Source organism: Arvicanthis niloticus, chromosome 23 (genome assembly GCF_011762505.2).
Source record: "Arvicanthis niloticus isolate mArvNil1 chromosome 23, mArvNil1.pat.X, whole genome shotgun sequence".
Lineage (NCBI taxonomy): Eukaryota > Metazoa > Chordata > Mammalia > Rodentia > Muridae > Arvicanthis > Arvicanthis niloticus.
Genome location: NC_133430.1, coordinates 33,967,500 through 33,986,025, shown reverse-complemented (window position 1 = coordinate 33,986,025; position 18,526 = coordinate 33,967,500). Strand labels below are relative to the sequence as shown.

The 18,526-nt window shown below is 42.5% G+C and overlaps 1 protein-coding gene across 5 annotated transcripts in view; it reads left to right on the top strand.

Moving 5' to 3' along the window:
• The window catches only part of Sipa1l1 (signal induced proliferation associated 1 like 1), a 265,544-nt gene that overhangs the window by 173,885 nt on the left and 73,133 nt on the right, over window positions 1-18,526 (top strand). For all 5 annotated transcript variants that reach the window (XM_076921784.1, XM_076921780.1, XM_076921782.1 and 2 more), the window contains 2 exons: window positions 5,666-5,796; window positions 9,880-10,068. In XM_076921784.1, coding sequence (XP_076777899.1) covers window positions 5,666-5,796; window positions 9,880-10,068 — 320 coding nt within the window. The remainder of the gene's footprint in view (window positions 1-5,665; window positions 5,797-9,879; window positions 10,069-18,526) is intronic.

Here is an 18,526-nt window from a genome sequence, read left to right as displayed (position 1 = left end):
CCCTGACACACACAGAGCTGCTACTAGGAAAGTTGTGACCACTCCCCCAGGACGCATCACTGTGGGGTGAAAGAACAGTGAGCAGGGTAGGGACTAGAAGCCCTCACTTGTAACTAGGGAGCACCTCCTCCTCCCGCCAGCCACACAGCCTTAATCAGATATAAAGATGGCAGACAGTAGGGTACAGGGCACCTGTCTGTATAGCCAGCTACTTTCTTCTTTTATTTTTTAATATCTCAGAAGTTGTTTCCAATTGTGTTAGGCAGAAGGTGGCTATTTTATTTGGTTTGTATTGTTTTAACTTGTGTTTTTACTGTTTATTTTCCCTATTTAAAACTTTAAGTTGATTATATGTAAATATTTAAGCCACAAATTATAATTTTTTAAATTATTGGGTAAAAATTAAGATGTATCTTAACTGTTCATAATCACATTTAGTCTAAAGTACAATATCCCTAAGAAATACTAATGCACAGATAACAAACACAAAGCCAGTAGGAGCAATCCAGAAACAGCTGGCTGAAGACTGACTCTCGAGGGTCAACCTTCCCTTTCTCCTTTACAGTTAAAGTGCAGGGTTTGGCTTTTTTGACCACACAGCTAAAGGGTTTTTTTCTTTTTGTTGAATGCACATGTATGTCCAATGTCTTATAAAAAGTGAAGTGACTGTATTTGACACAGTTACTGGAACTCTAAACCATTCACTTTTCTTCTCTTTACTAATGCCAAATACTCATAATTGTGAATGTATTGACTATAAATAAATCTCTTTATGTAGAATATCTCAGAAACAGTTGAATTCCTGAGTATTCTGTGTATCATTTTGTTAGATTTCATAATCCATAAGAAAACTTTATGAGCTTTGGGCATGGCTCTGTAACTTATGTGTCTGTTGTTGAGTTTGGCTCCCCAGAAACCATGTAAAGCATCAGTAAATCCCAGTCCAGAGAGGAGGTGGAGCCAGCAAATCTGCAGAGCAGGCTGACTAGCTATGCAAGGCAAACAGCCAGCTCTTGGTACAACAAAAGATCCTGCCTCAATATGTAAGATGTTGAGCAATCTTAGAAGATACCCAGAAATGACCTTTGGCCTCCACATGCATACACGTACATGAGCACATGTGACCACATACATATGAGCATACCTCCACAAATGTACACACACACACAGATAAACATCTGTTAGAACGTTTACTCTGAAGATTGGGAGGAATCAGCATTATGGGATGGCACTAATAGGTTTTCTGTCAGCACAGAAAACATTTACATATCAGTAAGTAAGGCAGAACATGTGATCTAAGTAAACAGCACATCTCTCTGGCCACCACGCTTTGTTTAACTCTGGGAATACAATGAAGTTATAATGGCTAAGAAAATGAGCTTTGATGACATTTGTGGATATGCTTGATTTGGTGCTGTAGTTTAGTGCGTAGACTGTCGTGAAACCCTGCTGTTACACACCTCAGAGAGAGAGAGAGAACGAGAGAACGCCTTAGTCTCACGGCTGATGTGAGTGGTTGGCTCAGTGTCACTTGGATGTGTCTTGTCATTGTAGTCCGAGGATAGGCATGCTGGGTTCCAAGCATCACAGTGCTGCCTTTACACTCACGTTAGGGTATTTGCTGACATTGTGCAGGGTGGAGTCAGTTCCCAGTAGCATTTCCAGTCATCCGCTCCCTCTCCTTCCTATCATGTTCTTTACCCTGAACTCCCTGCCTGGTGTCCTCCCTGACTCCCTTCCCTCTCCATGTTTCCAGCTCAGAAGAAAGGCAGAGCTACTGTGAGTCTGACTGGAAAAGCTCCCTATTACTCTAGCCAAGAATGGAGGTAGATGGCTGATACAGAAGGGAAGAAATTTTAATTATTTTTACAAATCCATTCTAGCACAGAGGCAGGGATGCTAAGAGAAAAAGATGCTGAGATGGACGGACAGAGGCAGGCATGGCCAGATGATTAGACTGACTGTGTAAAATCTGACACATTTGTCTTGAGATCAAAATCTAAAAACTAAAATTCAATTTATGGTGTCCTGGTGAACTAACCTCTTCTCTCCTGGGGACAGTACATCACATTAGGACTTTGAGTGAACGTGTGTCAGGTGCTGGAAAGGTTGACTTCTGTTCCCATAATTCTGTAAACAAAAAGAAGGACTATACTAACCTGACTTTATCATACAGTAAAATGAGATGAGAACTTTTGAACTCACAGAGTCTTGATCCTGATAGAGGGAACATAACATGGGGAGCTAGACAGAGCCTCTCTGTGCTCTGATGCTGCTGTGGAAGTAATAGCTAGAATTACTTGTTTCGTTTTGTAAAATTATGTCTGTACGAAGGGATCTCTCCAGCCTTATCCAGAGACGGGTGTGCTTGAAGAGAGAGTCAGAGGAAAGTATGTGAAGCTAGCTGACAATTATCCCGTTACCTCAGGCTCAACCCTGAAGTAAGTGGGGGGTGGGGGGTGGGGGGGATGTACAAATATATGTCAGGTTCTAATATACAGAAAGAAAATGTGCTTTTCATTTTTACTCTTTAGTTTTATTATAGCTTATGTTTTATAGGGTTTAGTTTATTTTTAAAATAATACTTTTATCTCCCAGTTAACAGTAAAATGACTTTAAATTTGTGCTTTTTATTTTATAATGTTTCTACACCTTTGTGTTTGAGATGCATGAAATACTTGTTTTCACTAATCTGTTGGGAATTCTTAATACTTTCCAAGTTTTACTTTTACTGTGTAAGCGCCTCTAGTGCACTCCAGGTTTCAGCTGCTCTTTTAGAAGACACCTCAGGGGCACTCCAGGTGAGATCACATAAGACAATATAGTCAAATAATGTATGCTCTGGGAGTTTGGGCAGCCGAGAAGTCTGGGTCAAAGAGTGACTCCACCTAGCGACAGGTCATAGAGACCTGTCAGGGAGCCATGGACAGTATCCAAAGCCTCAGACTGAGGAGTGCATGTAAGCTTTGTGAAGATGCATCAGGTTTACGTTTTAGGAGGGGTATCTCACTGTCCTGGGAACTTGGGGGACAGCAAATAAGGTAGACATGAGTAGAATGATCATGGGGGAGCCCTAGCAGACAGTTGGGAGAGGCTTTGGGTTGAACGCAAGGGGCGTGCATGCCTGGTGTCACCTGACATTGGGTGAGTGCAGGAACTGTGCAGTTCCTGTGAGATCAGAACTCAGAATGAATGGATTACCCAAGCATAAGAAGTAGAACCAAGCAAGACCAGCCAGAGTGGTCAAAGGATGATCAGAAGAAGGTGATTTCATATTATTCAGGGAGTGTGGATGTTCTTTTGTTTTTTCTTTTTGGTTTGGTTTGGTTTTTTTTTTTTTTTTTTTTTTTTTTTTTTTTTTTTTTTTTTTTTTGAGGGGTTTTGGGTTTTGTTTTGTTGTTTTTTTTAAAGACCATCTGGATTAGATGTTCTGGAGTTTGAACAAAATATAAAAGAAAAGCACTGGTTGTACTCACTCTGAGGCAGCTGAGTAGTGGAAGAAAGTTACAGGGCTTTAAACAGAAGTTTCCATCGGGAAGAAGAGGATAAAGATGACTATGGGAACGACAGAGGAAGTGTTAAAGATAACAGGAGGTTACAGAGGCATCTGTATGTGTTTGTAGAGGTGCAGAGTGAGCCCAGGCCACGATGGAGGGAGTCATAAGGAAGGTAGAGGCTGGCTGAAGGCAGATCTGTGCACATTAAGGTGGTGGATGCTCAGTTTGCTTCTGAAGTGCTTCTTTGCTCTCCCATTTTCATGTTGACAGCATTAGTGCTTGCTGAGGTTGCAGGGGTGAGGGAGGATTGTTTGAAACTCTAGCCCTACAGACACAGAAAGCTGACCAGGGAAACAAGGCTAAGGGAGAAAGCGTCAAGGCTAAGGTTACTGATGACAGATCTGGAGTGGTGTGTCTCCATGAATTTCTCCTGTAACTGAAGCAATGGCCCACCCCCTGAGACAAGTGATGTGTGTATGAACTAGAGTGTCTGGATGCAGCAAGAATTAGAGTGTGTGGCCCACATGCCCCTCTCACAGACCGACTGCTCTGCCCTGGGAACTGAACTACCTGAGGGTCTCTCAGTTGCTTGAGTAGGTGGTCCCGATGCTGTCTTGTTTTCCTTTGAGTTCGTGTCAGCTCTTTTATACTATTTCTGTCTCCCCACTTTCTGTTTTTTTCCTTGTTGTCAGTTGTTCTATCACATTGCTGTCTGCATGCAAGTCTGTATCAGCCCTACACCCTGGACTTTGTCAACACCGGGACTTATCTGTCACCTCTCTGAAATAAAGCTGTGGGCTGGAAGACCAGACAACCAAGCTTGTTAGAATTGTGTGCAAAGTAAGAGTACATATCCCGTGAGTGTGATTCTCATGTGCTGTGCTTTGAGGGTGTACGTGAGTGTTTGGATCCTGTGGTGTTTAATGGCTTGCTTCTCAGTTGTCCATGTATGAAATGCTTGTTGCCTGTATTACCATTGTGTTGTCTTATTTTGAATTTCCATGGATTATAATATTCGTAGAGCCTGCAATGTTTTTGAGTTTACCTTTTGTAATTGTATATTAGTATTTATTTGTAAAGTATTTTTATGAGCATTTCCTAAATTTTAAAACCATATGACTAGATATGCTAAATTACTTCTTATTATTCTCATGGATTTTCAAATACTTATATATTTTATATGGAAATAACATGTTTTCAAATATGTGTTTTATATGCCAATACTGCACCATGTCATGACTTATTTAGTCATGTCATGTGTAGATGACATAGAACAACATAAAGCAAATGTTTTGGGAGTTTTAAAAGTAAGTTATCTGCTTGTCATATTTTTGTCTTGTATGGATTTTCTCATCTGTGAACATTTCATGTACATATCAACAGTTTTAAGCCTTAGAGATATATATTCAAGTGCCAGTAAGTATCAGTTTTGCTATTTTCTATAAATAATTCATTTCAGTGCTAAGGAGTGGCTTTAGCTTCATATATACTAGGCAGTCGCCCCGTCACGGATCTGCACCCCTCCACTAACAGTCAACTTTGACTTCCACCCTCTTGTTAAATGGAAACTTCCGATACCCAACCCCACCCCACCCAATGCCCACCAAGGCTATGCTAAGCCTTGGGGCCTTGAACAGTTGAGAGGGTCCACTGTACCACAGGTTGTCTCATTCAATGGGAATTGTGGATAAGGCCAAGAACTCTGTCCAGCCTCCTACCTCCCAGGCCGCTGTGAACTCCTCTCCCTGGCATAGGCTGCCCAGAAACATGGGACTGCTCAGTGACTCTTCTTTCCAGTGCAGGGACATCACTTTAACCTGGAAGCAGTCCCACTCCTCAAACTCTAGTGTAAATAAAGCATAGAAAGCCCTATCACAAGGTCCATATAAACTACAGCCTATGAAAATGGTGGGGCATGGAGCGAGCACACTAAGCACCTAGAATAGTGAGCCGTAGAGTAGGCAGACCCAGCAGGCCTTCTCTGTGCTGCCCTTCAAGCAAGCCTAGCCTCCCTCAGTGTTGCTAGCTCAGTGAAGGATGCTAGTATTTGTTAAACATACACATATCTTACCAATCATTTCTGGGAAGTGATCTTGAACCCAAACAGAATATGATGTTTTGCACTGTCAGTAAATTTTCTAATTTTGTTTTATCTTATTTTACCTAAGAACACTGGAACTATTTTGGGGCTGATGAGAACCTCGGTCCAGTGGCTGTGAGCATTCGAAGGGAAAAACCAGAAGACATGAAGGAAAATGGATCTCCATACAACTACCGAATAATTTTTAGAACTAGTGAGGTAAGTGCCAAGTAAACAAGATGTGAGACTTAATCCAGTAAGGGAAAGTGGAGCAGAAGCAGTAGCTAGGGATTAAAGCCAACAGGGTAAGGTCACAGAGTCTCGGAACAAAGAAGGACCAAGGCAGGGAGGTAGTTGAGTTGATAAAGTGCTTGCCAAGACTTCAGCACTCACGTACATAAAAGTTGTCATGGTGGCACCTGCTTAAAATGAGGCAGAGATACACAGGTTCCTGGAGCTTTCTAGCTAGACAGCTGAGCCTCCTTGGCAAGTTCCTGAGCAACCCTGTCATTAAAAAAAAAAAAAAAAAGTATGAGTAACATCTGAGGACTGATGTTTGCACATATGTGCATGGTAATACTTGGAAAAGACAGATCTGTGGTGATACGTGGGGAAGGTGTTGCCTATGTCTGGCTTTTTAGTCTAGCTTGCAGTAAGAGTGGAGTGCAGGAGTGGGGATTTACTTTCATAGCAAGACAGGTCCAGAGGAAACTGGAACCTTTAACAGTCTCAGATGAGGGGCATCTAGAAAGCACCCAGCACCTCAAGGAGCCAGAGCTCTCAACGGTGAGAGAGAATCACCTCAGGTTTCTTCATTCAGCCTTCCTGAGACTGTGTAGACATTTCCTGATCCAGGAAGTTTCTTCCCCTTCACTGTTCCTTGTGCATACTCTCCAAGGCCTAGAACACAGATTATTAGAGCCAGAAGGCAATCAATCTATTTTTGAGTGAACAGGCTCTCTGAAGTCTTTAGATACTTTGATTACTGCTTTATTTACATAGCATGTGCTTGTGTGTGTCAGGTAGGATTCAGAGGACAGTTTGCAGGCATTGGCTCTGCTCTTCACCATGTGTGTTCTGAAGACTAAACTCGGCTCATAAGTCTTGGCAGCAAGTGCTTCTCTATGGAGCCAGTTCTGACCTGTCAGAACTCTTTAGGGATTAAATGTGTGGACTTTTATTTTAAGATAAAGTTCAAGTTTTTAAGAAAGGAAAAATAAACTAGCTTATAAAACCTTTAAACCAGAAATCCATATGGACAGTTTGGAGGCTGTGAGGTCTTCTTTGCTTTCTCTTTCTAAGCATGTGTAAAATTATTTCAGCTATCAATGTGTCGCCTCAGCTCCTAATTTATTTTAGGGTTATTCTTATATATCAATGCCTGATACCCCTGAGGTCAAGAAAATAATGCTTTTGAAATTAGTTTAAATAGAATGTTTGGCTGTATTTCCCTCATTGAATGCAGGGCAATTTCAGGAGTTGGCATCACTTCCTAATTGTGTCTGAGCATGAACTCTCAGGAAATTAAAAGTAAGGGTTTTGAAGGCAACCCTTTTATATTTAATGTGTTGTTTGTCGTGGCTAGGCAGGAGTGGCGAGGTGTTCACAGGCTATTCTGTCAGCACTGATGGGCTCTGAGGCAGCACCCTTCCCTCTTCCCAGATTCCCAGACTTCTCAAACCACACTTGTCTTATTAACAAGTGGTCTTCTGTTGTTGTCTTTATTCACTCTCTAGTAACTCCCCTACCCTTGTGTATGTGGCAACACACACACACACACACACACACACACACACACACACACACACACACACAGAGCGAGAGAGCGAGAGAGCGAGAGAGCGAGAGAGAGAGAGAGAGAGAGAGAGAGAGATCGAGAGAGAGAGAGATCGTTCCAGTTGATGCTCTATCTTAGCTTTCCTTTTCTTTCGAAGTTGTTTGGTCTTTACCATGATCTTGTCCCTCTGTGTTGAGCAGAGATGGGATCTTCTTCTCTGCAGTCCCCTTTGTCCTCAGGCCCTGCACTGATGCCCCTCATCTTGCCTGGCAGGCCTCCTCCCCGTCCAGGGGTAACTTCTGCCCTGCACAGTACAGCAATCTCTGAATCCGAGTGGCTCTGGTTTTCCCCTCTGCTCTTTGTCCCCTCACTGTCTCTGCCTGCTTTTGCTCACCTCTCTGGTCTTCAGTCATAGGCCTAGCTACTTTCTAGGTCTCATCAAGCCAGGCCTTTCCCTTAGTCTTTAGCTGAAAAGCCCAAGTGCCACACTATTCCATTATAAGCCATGAAGAACCATTCCACTTGTTATTTAGGGTCAAATTAATAACCTTCAGTCCCTGGCCATGTGTGTAATTCTGTTTGTTTGGGTCAGAAATCCTGACATCACACTTGACTCCTCTCTTCTTATCCCTGCCCCAAATTTAGTCTGCTAGCAACCTTTGCAGTCTTGTCTTCAAATACTGCGTCTGGAATTTAAACACCTCCATCCCCAAGGCTTAGGTCCAGCATCCTTTCACCCAGCAGAGAGTCTCTAAATGCAAACCACATCTCTTCATTCCTCCTTGAGAATCCTTTAGCCTTCTCCATCCTGAAGAGAGCCAGCCTAGGAGTCAGTGTACCTGCTGAGGTACCCTACCCCATCCTGTAATTCCCCTAGCTCCATCCTTTCCAGCCCCCACCCCATGGCTGCCAAAGGACTTTGGTGCTTTGCTCCTCCCGTGGCATCAGCCTCCTCAGCAGTTCCCAGGCTTCCAGAATTCTCTGATCCACACTCATATAAACCACAGGGCCCTTTGCTGTCACAGATGTGAATTTTCTGTAAGACTTAACACAGCCTTACATACTGTACTTATTATTTCGTTTGTTTTCTGTCTCTCCCCTAAGAATGTTAGCCTCACGAGAAAGGGGGCTGTGATGTGTTCATTACTATACTATGAAATAGTCTCTTTGCTGGGTGAGGAGTGGAGTATAGCTTCAGATTCTTGAATTCCATCTTATTCTTGACATGATTTCTCCACGTGTACCTGTCATTTCTTCTGAAAACCTGGTGAGACTGCACAGTGGAGTCGGGGGCAAAGTGCTCCCCCAGCTGTAAGGTCTGGCATCCTCTGTCTTCTCAGCCCCACCACCCCAGCATGTCTGTCCTGTCTTGGGGTTAGCTGCAGCAGGTCTATGTTCCTACTCAGGCCCTGACTTCCTTTATCTGTAGCTTTGCTCACGTTTCCCCTGCTGGTTTCTTTTTGTAGAAATGTTCCTTTATTCTTTTACACATTTCTTTTTTTCTCTTTTTCCCCATATCCAATTTCTGAGGTCACATATTCTATGTAGGTTTTTTTCTAGTGGCCTGGGCCACTGTCATTTCATTTCTGCCTTTGGATTGTCTTGTTGTTTCCTTTATGAACAATCTTCCCTAGACCCACGTCTGTGCTTTTCATCTCTCCCTGATAATGCCACACACATTCCCAACATGTATGTGGTCATCACCGTACAGCTACCATGTTTAGTGGAATCTCATCCGTGTTTCATTTCTTAGACTGCCAGATAGTAGTAAAATTCACCAACAGTTTTGCCACATAGATCTTTTGAAAATCAAGACCCCTTTAAGCTTCATGCATGATTCTATGTTTCTCTAGCAGGTCACTATTGATGGAGAGCATCATTGCTGGAGTTCGTGTTTGATAATAGCCAGAGTGTTTTAAGAAAGGAAAAGTCATTTCCAGTGCTGTTGACTGCAGAAGATATGAGCAGCTTTCCAGTCACGTTAGGGAATATAAAGCATCCCCTTCCTCCTCCTCCTCCTCTTCTCCCTCTTCCTCCTTTTCCTCCTCCTTCTCTTCTTCCTCTTCCTCCTCTTTTTTCTCTTCTTCCTCTTCTTTCTCCTCCTACCTTTCATCATTTAAAAAGTATACCAACCACATTCTCAGTGTTCTTTCAGTGTCTCCCTGGAATGCCTCTCCTATTCCTCAGTGTTCGTCCTGTCACTTTAGTTATGCAAAGACTTTGAGCTCACTAATCACTGTGAGGGCAGGCTGCCTTTGTCACTTCAGTAAATAGCTCAGTACTATAATAAATATGGTGTGAGTTCTTTTGAACTTTGTAGGAGTTCTTGAAAGTGCATTGACTCCTTTTTCACATATAGAGCATTCTGTATTACTTCTCCCTCATGCACCACCTCACTGACTTGACCATCCACCAGCCATTGTTTAGCTTGGGACACAGCTACTGTCTAGGCTTCCAGAGGCTAGTACATATTCAGTATCTCATGCTGTTGTAAAGTCTCACCATAGCCTTTGTCTCTCTTGTAGCTCATGACGCTGAGAGGGTCTGTCCTGGAGGATGCTGTTCCCTCCACAGCCAAGCACTCGACAGCCAGAGGCTTGCCTCTGAAAGAGGTGCTGGAGCACGTGATCCCAGAGCTCAGTGTGCAGTGCCTGCGCCTGGCCTTCAACACCCCCAAAGTCACGGAGCAGCTCATGAAACTGGACGAGCAAGGGGTAGGTGTGCAGTCCCTGCTAGTTGGGCTTTCAGTACAGATCATGATGTTTCTTCTTAGGTGGGAGAACTCTCCTGTTTATTGTAAAGGATATTCTTTGTGATGTTCATCTGGCCATTTCTGATTTGATTTCCCTGTGACAAAGATGATAGAGGGCTTTATCTGTGTTCTGCTCTTTCTATGGTCACTAGCACATGCAATGGATGTCTGAGTATGTGGGGGAGACAGGGCAGTATTAATGGTAATGGTAAGTATAATGGTGGTGGTGCATTACTAATACCTAGGATGAAAATGGCAGGCACTGCTGAGTGTGTCACCAGATGCTGCCTGGGGAGTTTACAGGATGTTTCCCAGTTTACCTTCCAACCCTAACAGAATGGTACTGTTCCCATCCCCATTCAGAGAAAAGGAATCTGAGGCATAGAGAAATTATATAATACATTCAGTTTCTCACTTTATAAGTTAGAGAACCAGGATTTGAACACAGTCATCTGACTCCAAGCATGTGCTGTTAGCTATTGGCCATACCATTCCTAAAAGCTTAGATTTAAGAAAGCCTACTTTTTAATACTGCCAAAGATGCATTTTACCTAGAACTTTTAATTATAAAAAATTAAAACTAGGGTGTGAGTCAGTAGCTTTGTCAAAGTGCTGAAGGTTGCCTCCTCTGTTTCTATGTTCTCGACCACGATGTCATTTGATGAAGATGCTTGGTGAGTAGGTGACCTGTGTAGAGGCCCCAGAGAGGAAAGGGCTGCTATGACTGGAGACCACTGTCACCCGGCAGCACAAGCACATCCTGCTTGGAGCGGTTGAACATGCCTTGGAGACCTTCTGTCTATGGAACCTTACTTCCAGTTTCTTTAATGTTTTAGTCATTTGCACCCTAGCAATGGGTAAAGTAGCTTGAATGTTGTATGTAAAATTAGGCCAGGTATGACATTATTTGGTGAACCAAATTTTGTTCACCAGATTAACTATTTGTTAATCAAAATTCTGATTTTTATTAAACTAAAATGAATACCTCCTTCCAAAAATCAGTTTCATGGTATTTTAAGTCTTTGCCTCCAGTCACTGAACATATAAGATGAACTAAAAGTTGTTTGAGCTTCCTGACTCCTCCTCCTTCTACCCCACTTACTTACACAGAACATCATAGTTAATGTCCATTCAGTGTAAATACACAATGAATCTTGGGAGTGTCCATTTGTCTTTGCTGCGTGTAGCTTTAGTATACACTGCGTGCTTCAGACGGTGGCTGCTGCATGAGCTGGGGAGCTCAGGACTGTCTTCCAGCACGCACTCTGAACATTAATAAAGGAGGAGCAAGCGGGGTTGCTGTTTCAGCTTTATTAGTTCAGTCATTTCAATTACTGTGCTTACCCAGGAGGGAGAAAACCCACTCAGGCATTGATAATACAGTCTTATACTTAACATTCTCAATCTCTACAGAACAGATTACTTCATATAAAGAAGGTGTTTTATTGCCATTTCCCTTGTTTTAAACATATTAAATTTAAAAATTCATGCTCCAGTTGTGCGTTTTTATGGGATGCATGGCACATTTTGTGTCTTCTTAGTGATTGCAGTGTGGGGGCCACAGATGGTTGTGATCTCTGATGAGCATTTCATGGTCCCTCCAGCACAGGAGCATAACAGGAATGCCATGATGAGTTTAACTCAGTTACATTTGTTTTATTCACAAAATTGGCCATTATTCTCTAATTATCACTTCCCTATTTTGGTTACTAAAATATTTCTTCCTTCATAAATTATTAATTATATGATAATTGCCTTATTTGATTAAACATTATAAGATGGCCATCAGTAGGTCTAACTAGTTTTATTTTGAAAAAGATGTCTTAAATACATTATTCCATAATAGAAGTTCACTGTTAGACAGCCATTTTGCCATGCAGTGGGATCTAGCAGTTAAAGCATGGCATTCTGTGTGAACTGTCTCATACCTGACTTAACTGTTGTACTTTGGCTTTGCCTTGTCTTCTCCATGCATAGCCTTCCAGCTATGCATGTGAGGGTGGAATGCCTTGGAGCCACTTCAAGAAGTAGATTGTTTTGAAAATATGCACTTTGAAAAGAAATTCACTGGGGACACACCTTTAATCCCATCATTCGGGAGGCAGAGGCAGATGGATCTCTGTGAGTTAGAAGCCAGAATGATCTACAGAAGAGAGTTCCAGGACAGCCAGGGCTTCACAGAGAGACCTTGTCTTAGACGAGACACACCACCACCACGACCACCACCGAAAGAAAGAAAGAAAGAAAGAAAGAAAGAAAGAAAGAAAGAAAGAAAGAAAGAAAGAAAGGAAGGAAGGAAAGAAGAAAGAAAAGAAAAGGAAATGTATGCAAGTGCAGTGCACAGCACATAATTGTTGCAACATTTCTGGTTTCCATCGTTATTTCTTTTTTTTATTCAGGCTTTCTGTGTATTCTTGCATTAGATTCTCAGTGTGGCACCAGAAAACTGGACTTACTAAAGAAACTTCTCAGTCTTACCGTAGTATCTTTTCTACCCTTATTAAACTCTTAGAAGAAGAAAACACAGAGAATTTGTTTCCTATATTGTGGCAATTTGCCTTTTGTGCTTGACTCTGTCATGAGTACAGAAAGCAAAAATGAAATAAGCAACCTATTTTGTAAGGTATACAACAACATGCTTCCCACGCATCCAGTCACTTGCCTGCCATTTGACTGAGAGTTGGTGCATGTTAGAGTTGAGGAAACTCATTTTGAGAATGAGTGAACGCTCTGTGGCTTGCCCAGGCTTGCCCATTCTTCTTACTCTTTCTGTCTCCTTAGTTCTTTTTGAATGGCTATTTTAATTCTATTGTTACGTGAAATGAGACGGTATACTCAGTTGGCAAGAGTTTCACATTGGCTGTAGTTTATTAGGGCTCTGAAATTTTGTTTTAACTTTGAATTTACTTTACCTGCCATATTTGTTAGGTCTCTACTACCCTGTCGAGGGCATCTGTAGGATAGAGGCAGACTAGACAGCATGCATTGCACTTTTACTGCATTCTGATCTCTTTTCTGACATTATCTGATTTAATCCTCAGTGTCCCTGAGCAGTCCACTCCAGGCATTAGTCTGTTTTCTGTTCAGGGCAGCTGAGGGCCCGGACATTTTGGGCATGTTCTGCCCTCTCACCTCTTGCTAGGGCCAAACACTGGCTACAAATCTGCATAAATACTACCTCTTAAAGAATTGCAATGTTTTGCTTTTTCTTGTCTCAAAATGCTTTTTTCCCTAAAGGAAATTGTGAAGTGCTAGGAATTTCACTATATAGTCTATGAGCTTTGAAGTTGTGTGGCCACTTCAGTCCTTTTCAATTATGTCAGTCTTGTCTTCAGCAATCATTCAAATGTCCCATCTACTTTTTGCATAGGGAATGATAGACTGTGTCATGTTCTGTTTTCAGGCGCTGACAAATGTGTGACACTCAGTGCTACACTGGGCACTTGAAAAGGGGTCAAGGAATCTTAGCTGCTATTGATGGTAGTAAAATGATCACTCGTTAGTCACCTTTAAATGCATTGTTTCATTTCACCTTTGCAAGGCCCTATGGGAGCACTATTATTAAAAGTAACACATACTCCTCACAGATTGATAAAGACTGTGGAAAATAAATAGGCTAGTCAGACACAGCTCATACCCATGAAAGAGGCAAAGCCATATGGTATACTCTAACAGATGTCAGGCTTCATATAATGAACTTAAGACACCTGCAAACAGAGAGACCAAAGGGTGTGAGTCAGGATTGACATGACAGGATCAGAATTTGGTGCCCCTTAAAGGGGAGGAGGCTTGCTTTAGGCCTAAGGACATGATCAGATGTTCTAGACCAAAATCAGTAGGAACAAAGTCAAGGGAAAGGCTCTATGTATTCATGGAGCAGGAAAGTCACTGAGCAAATTGGAAACTTGGATTGAACAGTGACTTAAGCCAGGTACTGTGTGACATAAATTTACATGAGTGATGCAGGCACACAGACTTCATAGCCCACGTTCCTAACCCCTGTTGTTTGCCCCAGTCTACTCCTAGAATCTACTCCAAATCTGGAGGCTTCAGCACCCAGTATGAAGTCATGTGTTAAACCCAAGTAGTATAGGGCTGGCTTCCACATGTCAGAAGCTCACTGGCTAGTTTGTAGTAAAGAGAATCAGTAGCCCAGCTTCATTAGGAAACGTCAAGTCTCACATGCCTGGTGGTGATGTCGAGTGAGTGAATATCCATTTTCAAAGGTGTTCTTTAAGAATATGAAAATGAAGAGATGTTTTAGTTTTTAAAGCAATTACTTTTCAAGTTGAAGTTAAAGAGGAAGCATGGCCATTGTGAGGGACACCTGTAGCACATGGTAAGAATGGCTGTCAGGCAGAGGCAGTGCCTGTTTCCTTTGACAGGGTGTGAGTGGAATCTGGCTGACTTCTCCTGTTCACTGCCATGGCGCATTATTTTTGTTGTGAGGCTAAATGAGTTTGACCGGCCACTGTCATCTTTATCCAGGCAGCCTATTTTGAAACAGTGACCCATAGGGGAAACATTGTATCTAAAGCCAATTTTCTGTGAATGACACTTTGGCAGAATAATGACACTCCTAGAATTTAAATCTCTTAGATTATGAGAGTACCCAGTGCGTGTTTGACATCCAGATGGTACCAGGTAACTCCTGGACCTGGTCAAGCATTCTCAGGATGGACCTGTTAGCCATCAGGACAGTGCTTCTGCTTGTTATGTGCTGCCTGTCCATGCTTGCCTGACTGAGGCAGTGACAGGATGTGGGGACCTGTGGGTAATCACTGATGGCATTAGTATTGGGCAACTGAGGCTCTGTCAAGAAGGCAGCCTGCACTGCTGAAGCACAGAGAGACTAAGCCACAGATGTGGAACTCCTGCATAGTCTGAAGAGTGGCTGCTGCGCAGACAGTTCACCATTCTTGGTTTTAAATTATGGATTATCTTTGAAATTCAGCCCTAAGGTAAAAATGTAGGCCTTCTCTCCCATGTAAGCAGTGTGATGTCTTCACATAGCCCAAAACCTAGGTAATGTGGCCGTGCTTACTTGAGTTCTGCCGCTTTCTGTCACCCCTGTCTCACCCATCACAGAAGCATGCCATGGCTTCCTGAAGCACAGCATTACTGTGCTGTGCTGCCATCTTTCCTTGGACCCTTCCTGTTTGGTGTTTACAGACCTAGACCTTCCCATGCATTCAGAGGCCTAGTCATGTGACTGCCTGATACTCTGTTCGTTGTCTCCACCACTGAGGAGGTGGTAACTTCAGCTTCCTCCTTGATGAGCTCTGGAGTTGATTTCAGTCTTTTGTAAATTAGGCCTGAATGAAGATTTTTTTTTTTCCTATGTAATTGAAAATCATCTCAATGTCAAGTTAAATGTATTTATTATTAGCTCATTTTGGAGATGTTTTTCACAATATATCTTAGAATAATATTAGATTATATGTTTAGAATATTTTATTTACATTATGTCAAAGATAAAAATAGATTAGCATAGAACCTGTGCAAGTGTACATAATTTTGAAATTTTTCAAACAAAAAAAACTTTCCTATCAAACCCAGTAGCTATGATTTTTTTCCCTTCCTTCCTCCCTTCCTTCTTTTACATTCAGTTTTTGCTTGTAATTCCCAATGAGGATAAAATTTAAGTCTTGCAATTTTAAAAATGTTAGTACTGATGTTTTAACAGTCTATGACAGGAAGACAATAAAGATTAGAAGGAAATCAAAGAGTTCTGTTCATGAAGATCAAACCAAAATGAACACTGTCCATGACTCCCCATTCCCAACAGGAGGGGAGGTCCTTGTAGACTAGCTGCCTCCTCTTCCCCCCAAGAATAGCGAGGGAACCCAGCGGGAGAGCATTTTTAGGAAACCAGCTGAGAGTCTTGCTTCTGAAAGGTGGAAGAAGGCCTCTCACTCTTTCTGCTCACTACAGCCAACAAACAGTCTTGGACAATATATATAATGAAGACAGAAAAAGAAGGTTGGAAGGTAGCAGGAGGTGGGAGGTGGGCAGGAGGTAGGCAGGAGGTGGACTGGCTATAGATGGCACACTGGTGAGGTTCTGGCTTTTCTTTTTGGCTCCCAGTTTGGTTTTGGAAGAGGCCAAACACTGTTGAGTCCTGATAAGCATGGATAAAACTTTTAAAATATTTTATAAATAAAACAATAAAACCATAAACAGAAGAACCTCCCTGCACTTGGGAGACTCTGCTGGACTTGCATCTCTGTGGATCTTGTTCCCCACATGGTGGCATCAGATACCAGGTATTTAGGAGGTCTCTTTAAGGCTTACCTGCACTGCTGTGAAGCCACATGGAGGATAGGAATGATGCTCTCCTGCTCCTCCTTCCCTTCCCCACAAGCCACAGTAGCATCTTTGGAGGCCCTAATAGGCTGCTAGGACTTCTCTGTTCATCAGTGGTTAGCCTTTTCCTGCAGGAGAGACCAGCAGTCATCAGAGCCTTCTGTGGATGAGGAAGCTGGCTCACCTTGTTCTCCCAACAAGCACTGCCATATCCTGAGCCATGGTAGAGTCTGGTGTCACTGGTGTGATGTGGACACTGGCACTCAGCAAGATGACAGGAAAGTAAGAGTCTAGAGACTTTGGAGAACTTTTGTCCCATGCTTTGAGAACTGTGGCACAGTGAAAGAACTCTTAACATGTCACACCTCATAAATGTTTAGATTAAACATTTAATTCTAAAGGTTTATAAGCGCTGGCATGTCCTTGTGGGGCTAGTCATCCCAGTGTTCTTGTGGTCTTTTCTGGGAAGATGGGTGAAATGCAAGACTTGATAAGATGTGCCTTAGAGCTATATTACTGAGATGTAGGGGCTGGTCATGGGCTCCAGCTGGATCCACCCTCTTCCTAGGAATGCAGGAGTTCCTGAGTCAGGTTGTACTGCTTCACCAAATGCCCTGAAAAAACCCTTTCAGATCATAGAGGTCTTTTGGGATTTTGGAATATTTCAGTAGACTACTGATTGAGCATCTGTATTTGAAAATTTAAGAATGTTCAGGTTGTATCTGTTTCTTGATGCTGTGTGGAGGTGCCTACTTTATGAAAGGAGGGAGTTTGGTACTGCTGGGCTTACCAATGCTTCTGCTGGTAGTTAAAAATGGCTTCACTTTGCTGATACACAGCTTTTGTCCTGATGGTCTGACGGATTAATTTTTATAGATATATATGCCTATTTGTGAGGCCTGGTGGTGTACACCTTTAATCACAGCACTCAGGAGGCAGAGGTAGGTGGATTTCTATGAGTTTGAGGCTAGTCTCTTCTATGTAGTAAGTTCCAGGACAGTACTATATAGTAGCCCTGTCTCAAAATACAAACAAACCAGAAAATAAACATTTGCTGAGTGGCCAGAGGCTTGGATCAGGGCCCCGTAGGAGTGCTTGTCTGAGGCACAGAACTGTATTCCATTACTAAAAAGCCCAAACATCCTTATCAACAAAATTTACACTGCATAGACCCCACTTGTTTCCAGGGTGGTCCTCAGTTCATTGTTACTGTTTTGTACTTTATATTTAAATGTTATATATTCATATTCAAAGCCTACACAGATATGTGTGCCTCCCAAAGCAAACAGATCTATTTCATAGAACACACCTGCAATCCCATGGTGCTCACACCATTGACGCTGATGCTGACGCAGGTGTCACTGGTCCCTTGCCCCTTCTCTGTGTTACAAGTACCAGCAGGAAGCATGGTCACTAGCTAAGGATTTTGCTGCCTACACTTAGTTTCATTGGCGCAGAAATCAAGTTTATAGTCATTTTGTCTGTTTCAGAGAATAGAGCAGGTGGCATCTGGCAGTTTTAAACTGAAGAAAATGTGACAATCTAGCAGATTTCCTAATCCTCTTAGAAAACACTGTTCCTTTCAAACCAGTGAAACTAGAAACCAGCTGGTTGTCTTCGGAAGTGACCATGGTATACTATCAGTGAGAGAAGGGCACATTGTGTCCTCTCCTGGAGCCTGCCTGTCTGGTGCTTTCAGGTTTTTTTTTTTTTTTTTTTTAAACTTATCTTATTCCACAGTAGACTCTTTAACATGATAAATGAATCCTGTTGAATTTTGCAGTGAAACCTTAGGCCTGTAAGAGGTTCTTTAAAGTAGCCTACAAACCAAGAAGGGTAAATGCTTCCCACTGAGCAGGGTGACTTGTGTTTGTGGCCTGATCTGGGAGGTACAGCCAGACAGCACAGAACTCAAAGCTCCCTCCTGTCTCCAGATCACTATCTCTTTGATGGTTCTCCCTGTAGGGTGAGGAGGTGCTGCCACTCAAACCGGGTAGTACTGGGAGCTGGCTGTGTTAAGGACTGCCTTTGTAATGGGCAGAGAGCCTACATTCCCTATTTACTCTCAAAGACCTAATAGGACTCTTTAGCTCAGTTCTGAAGCTGGGATGGAA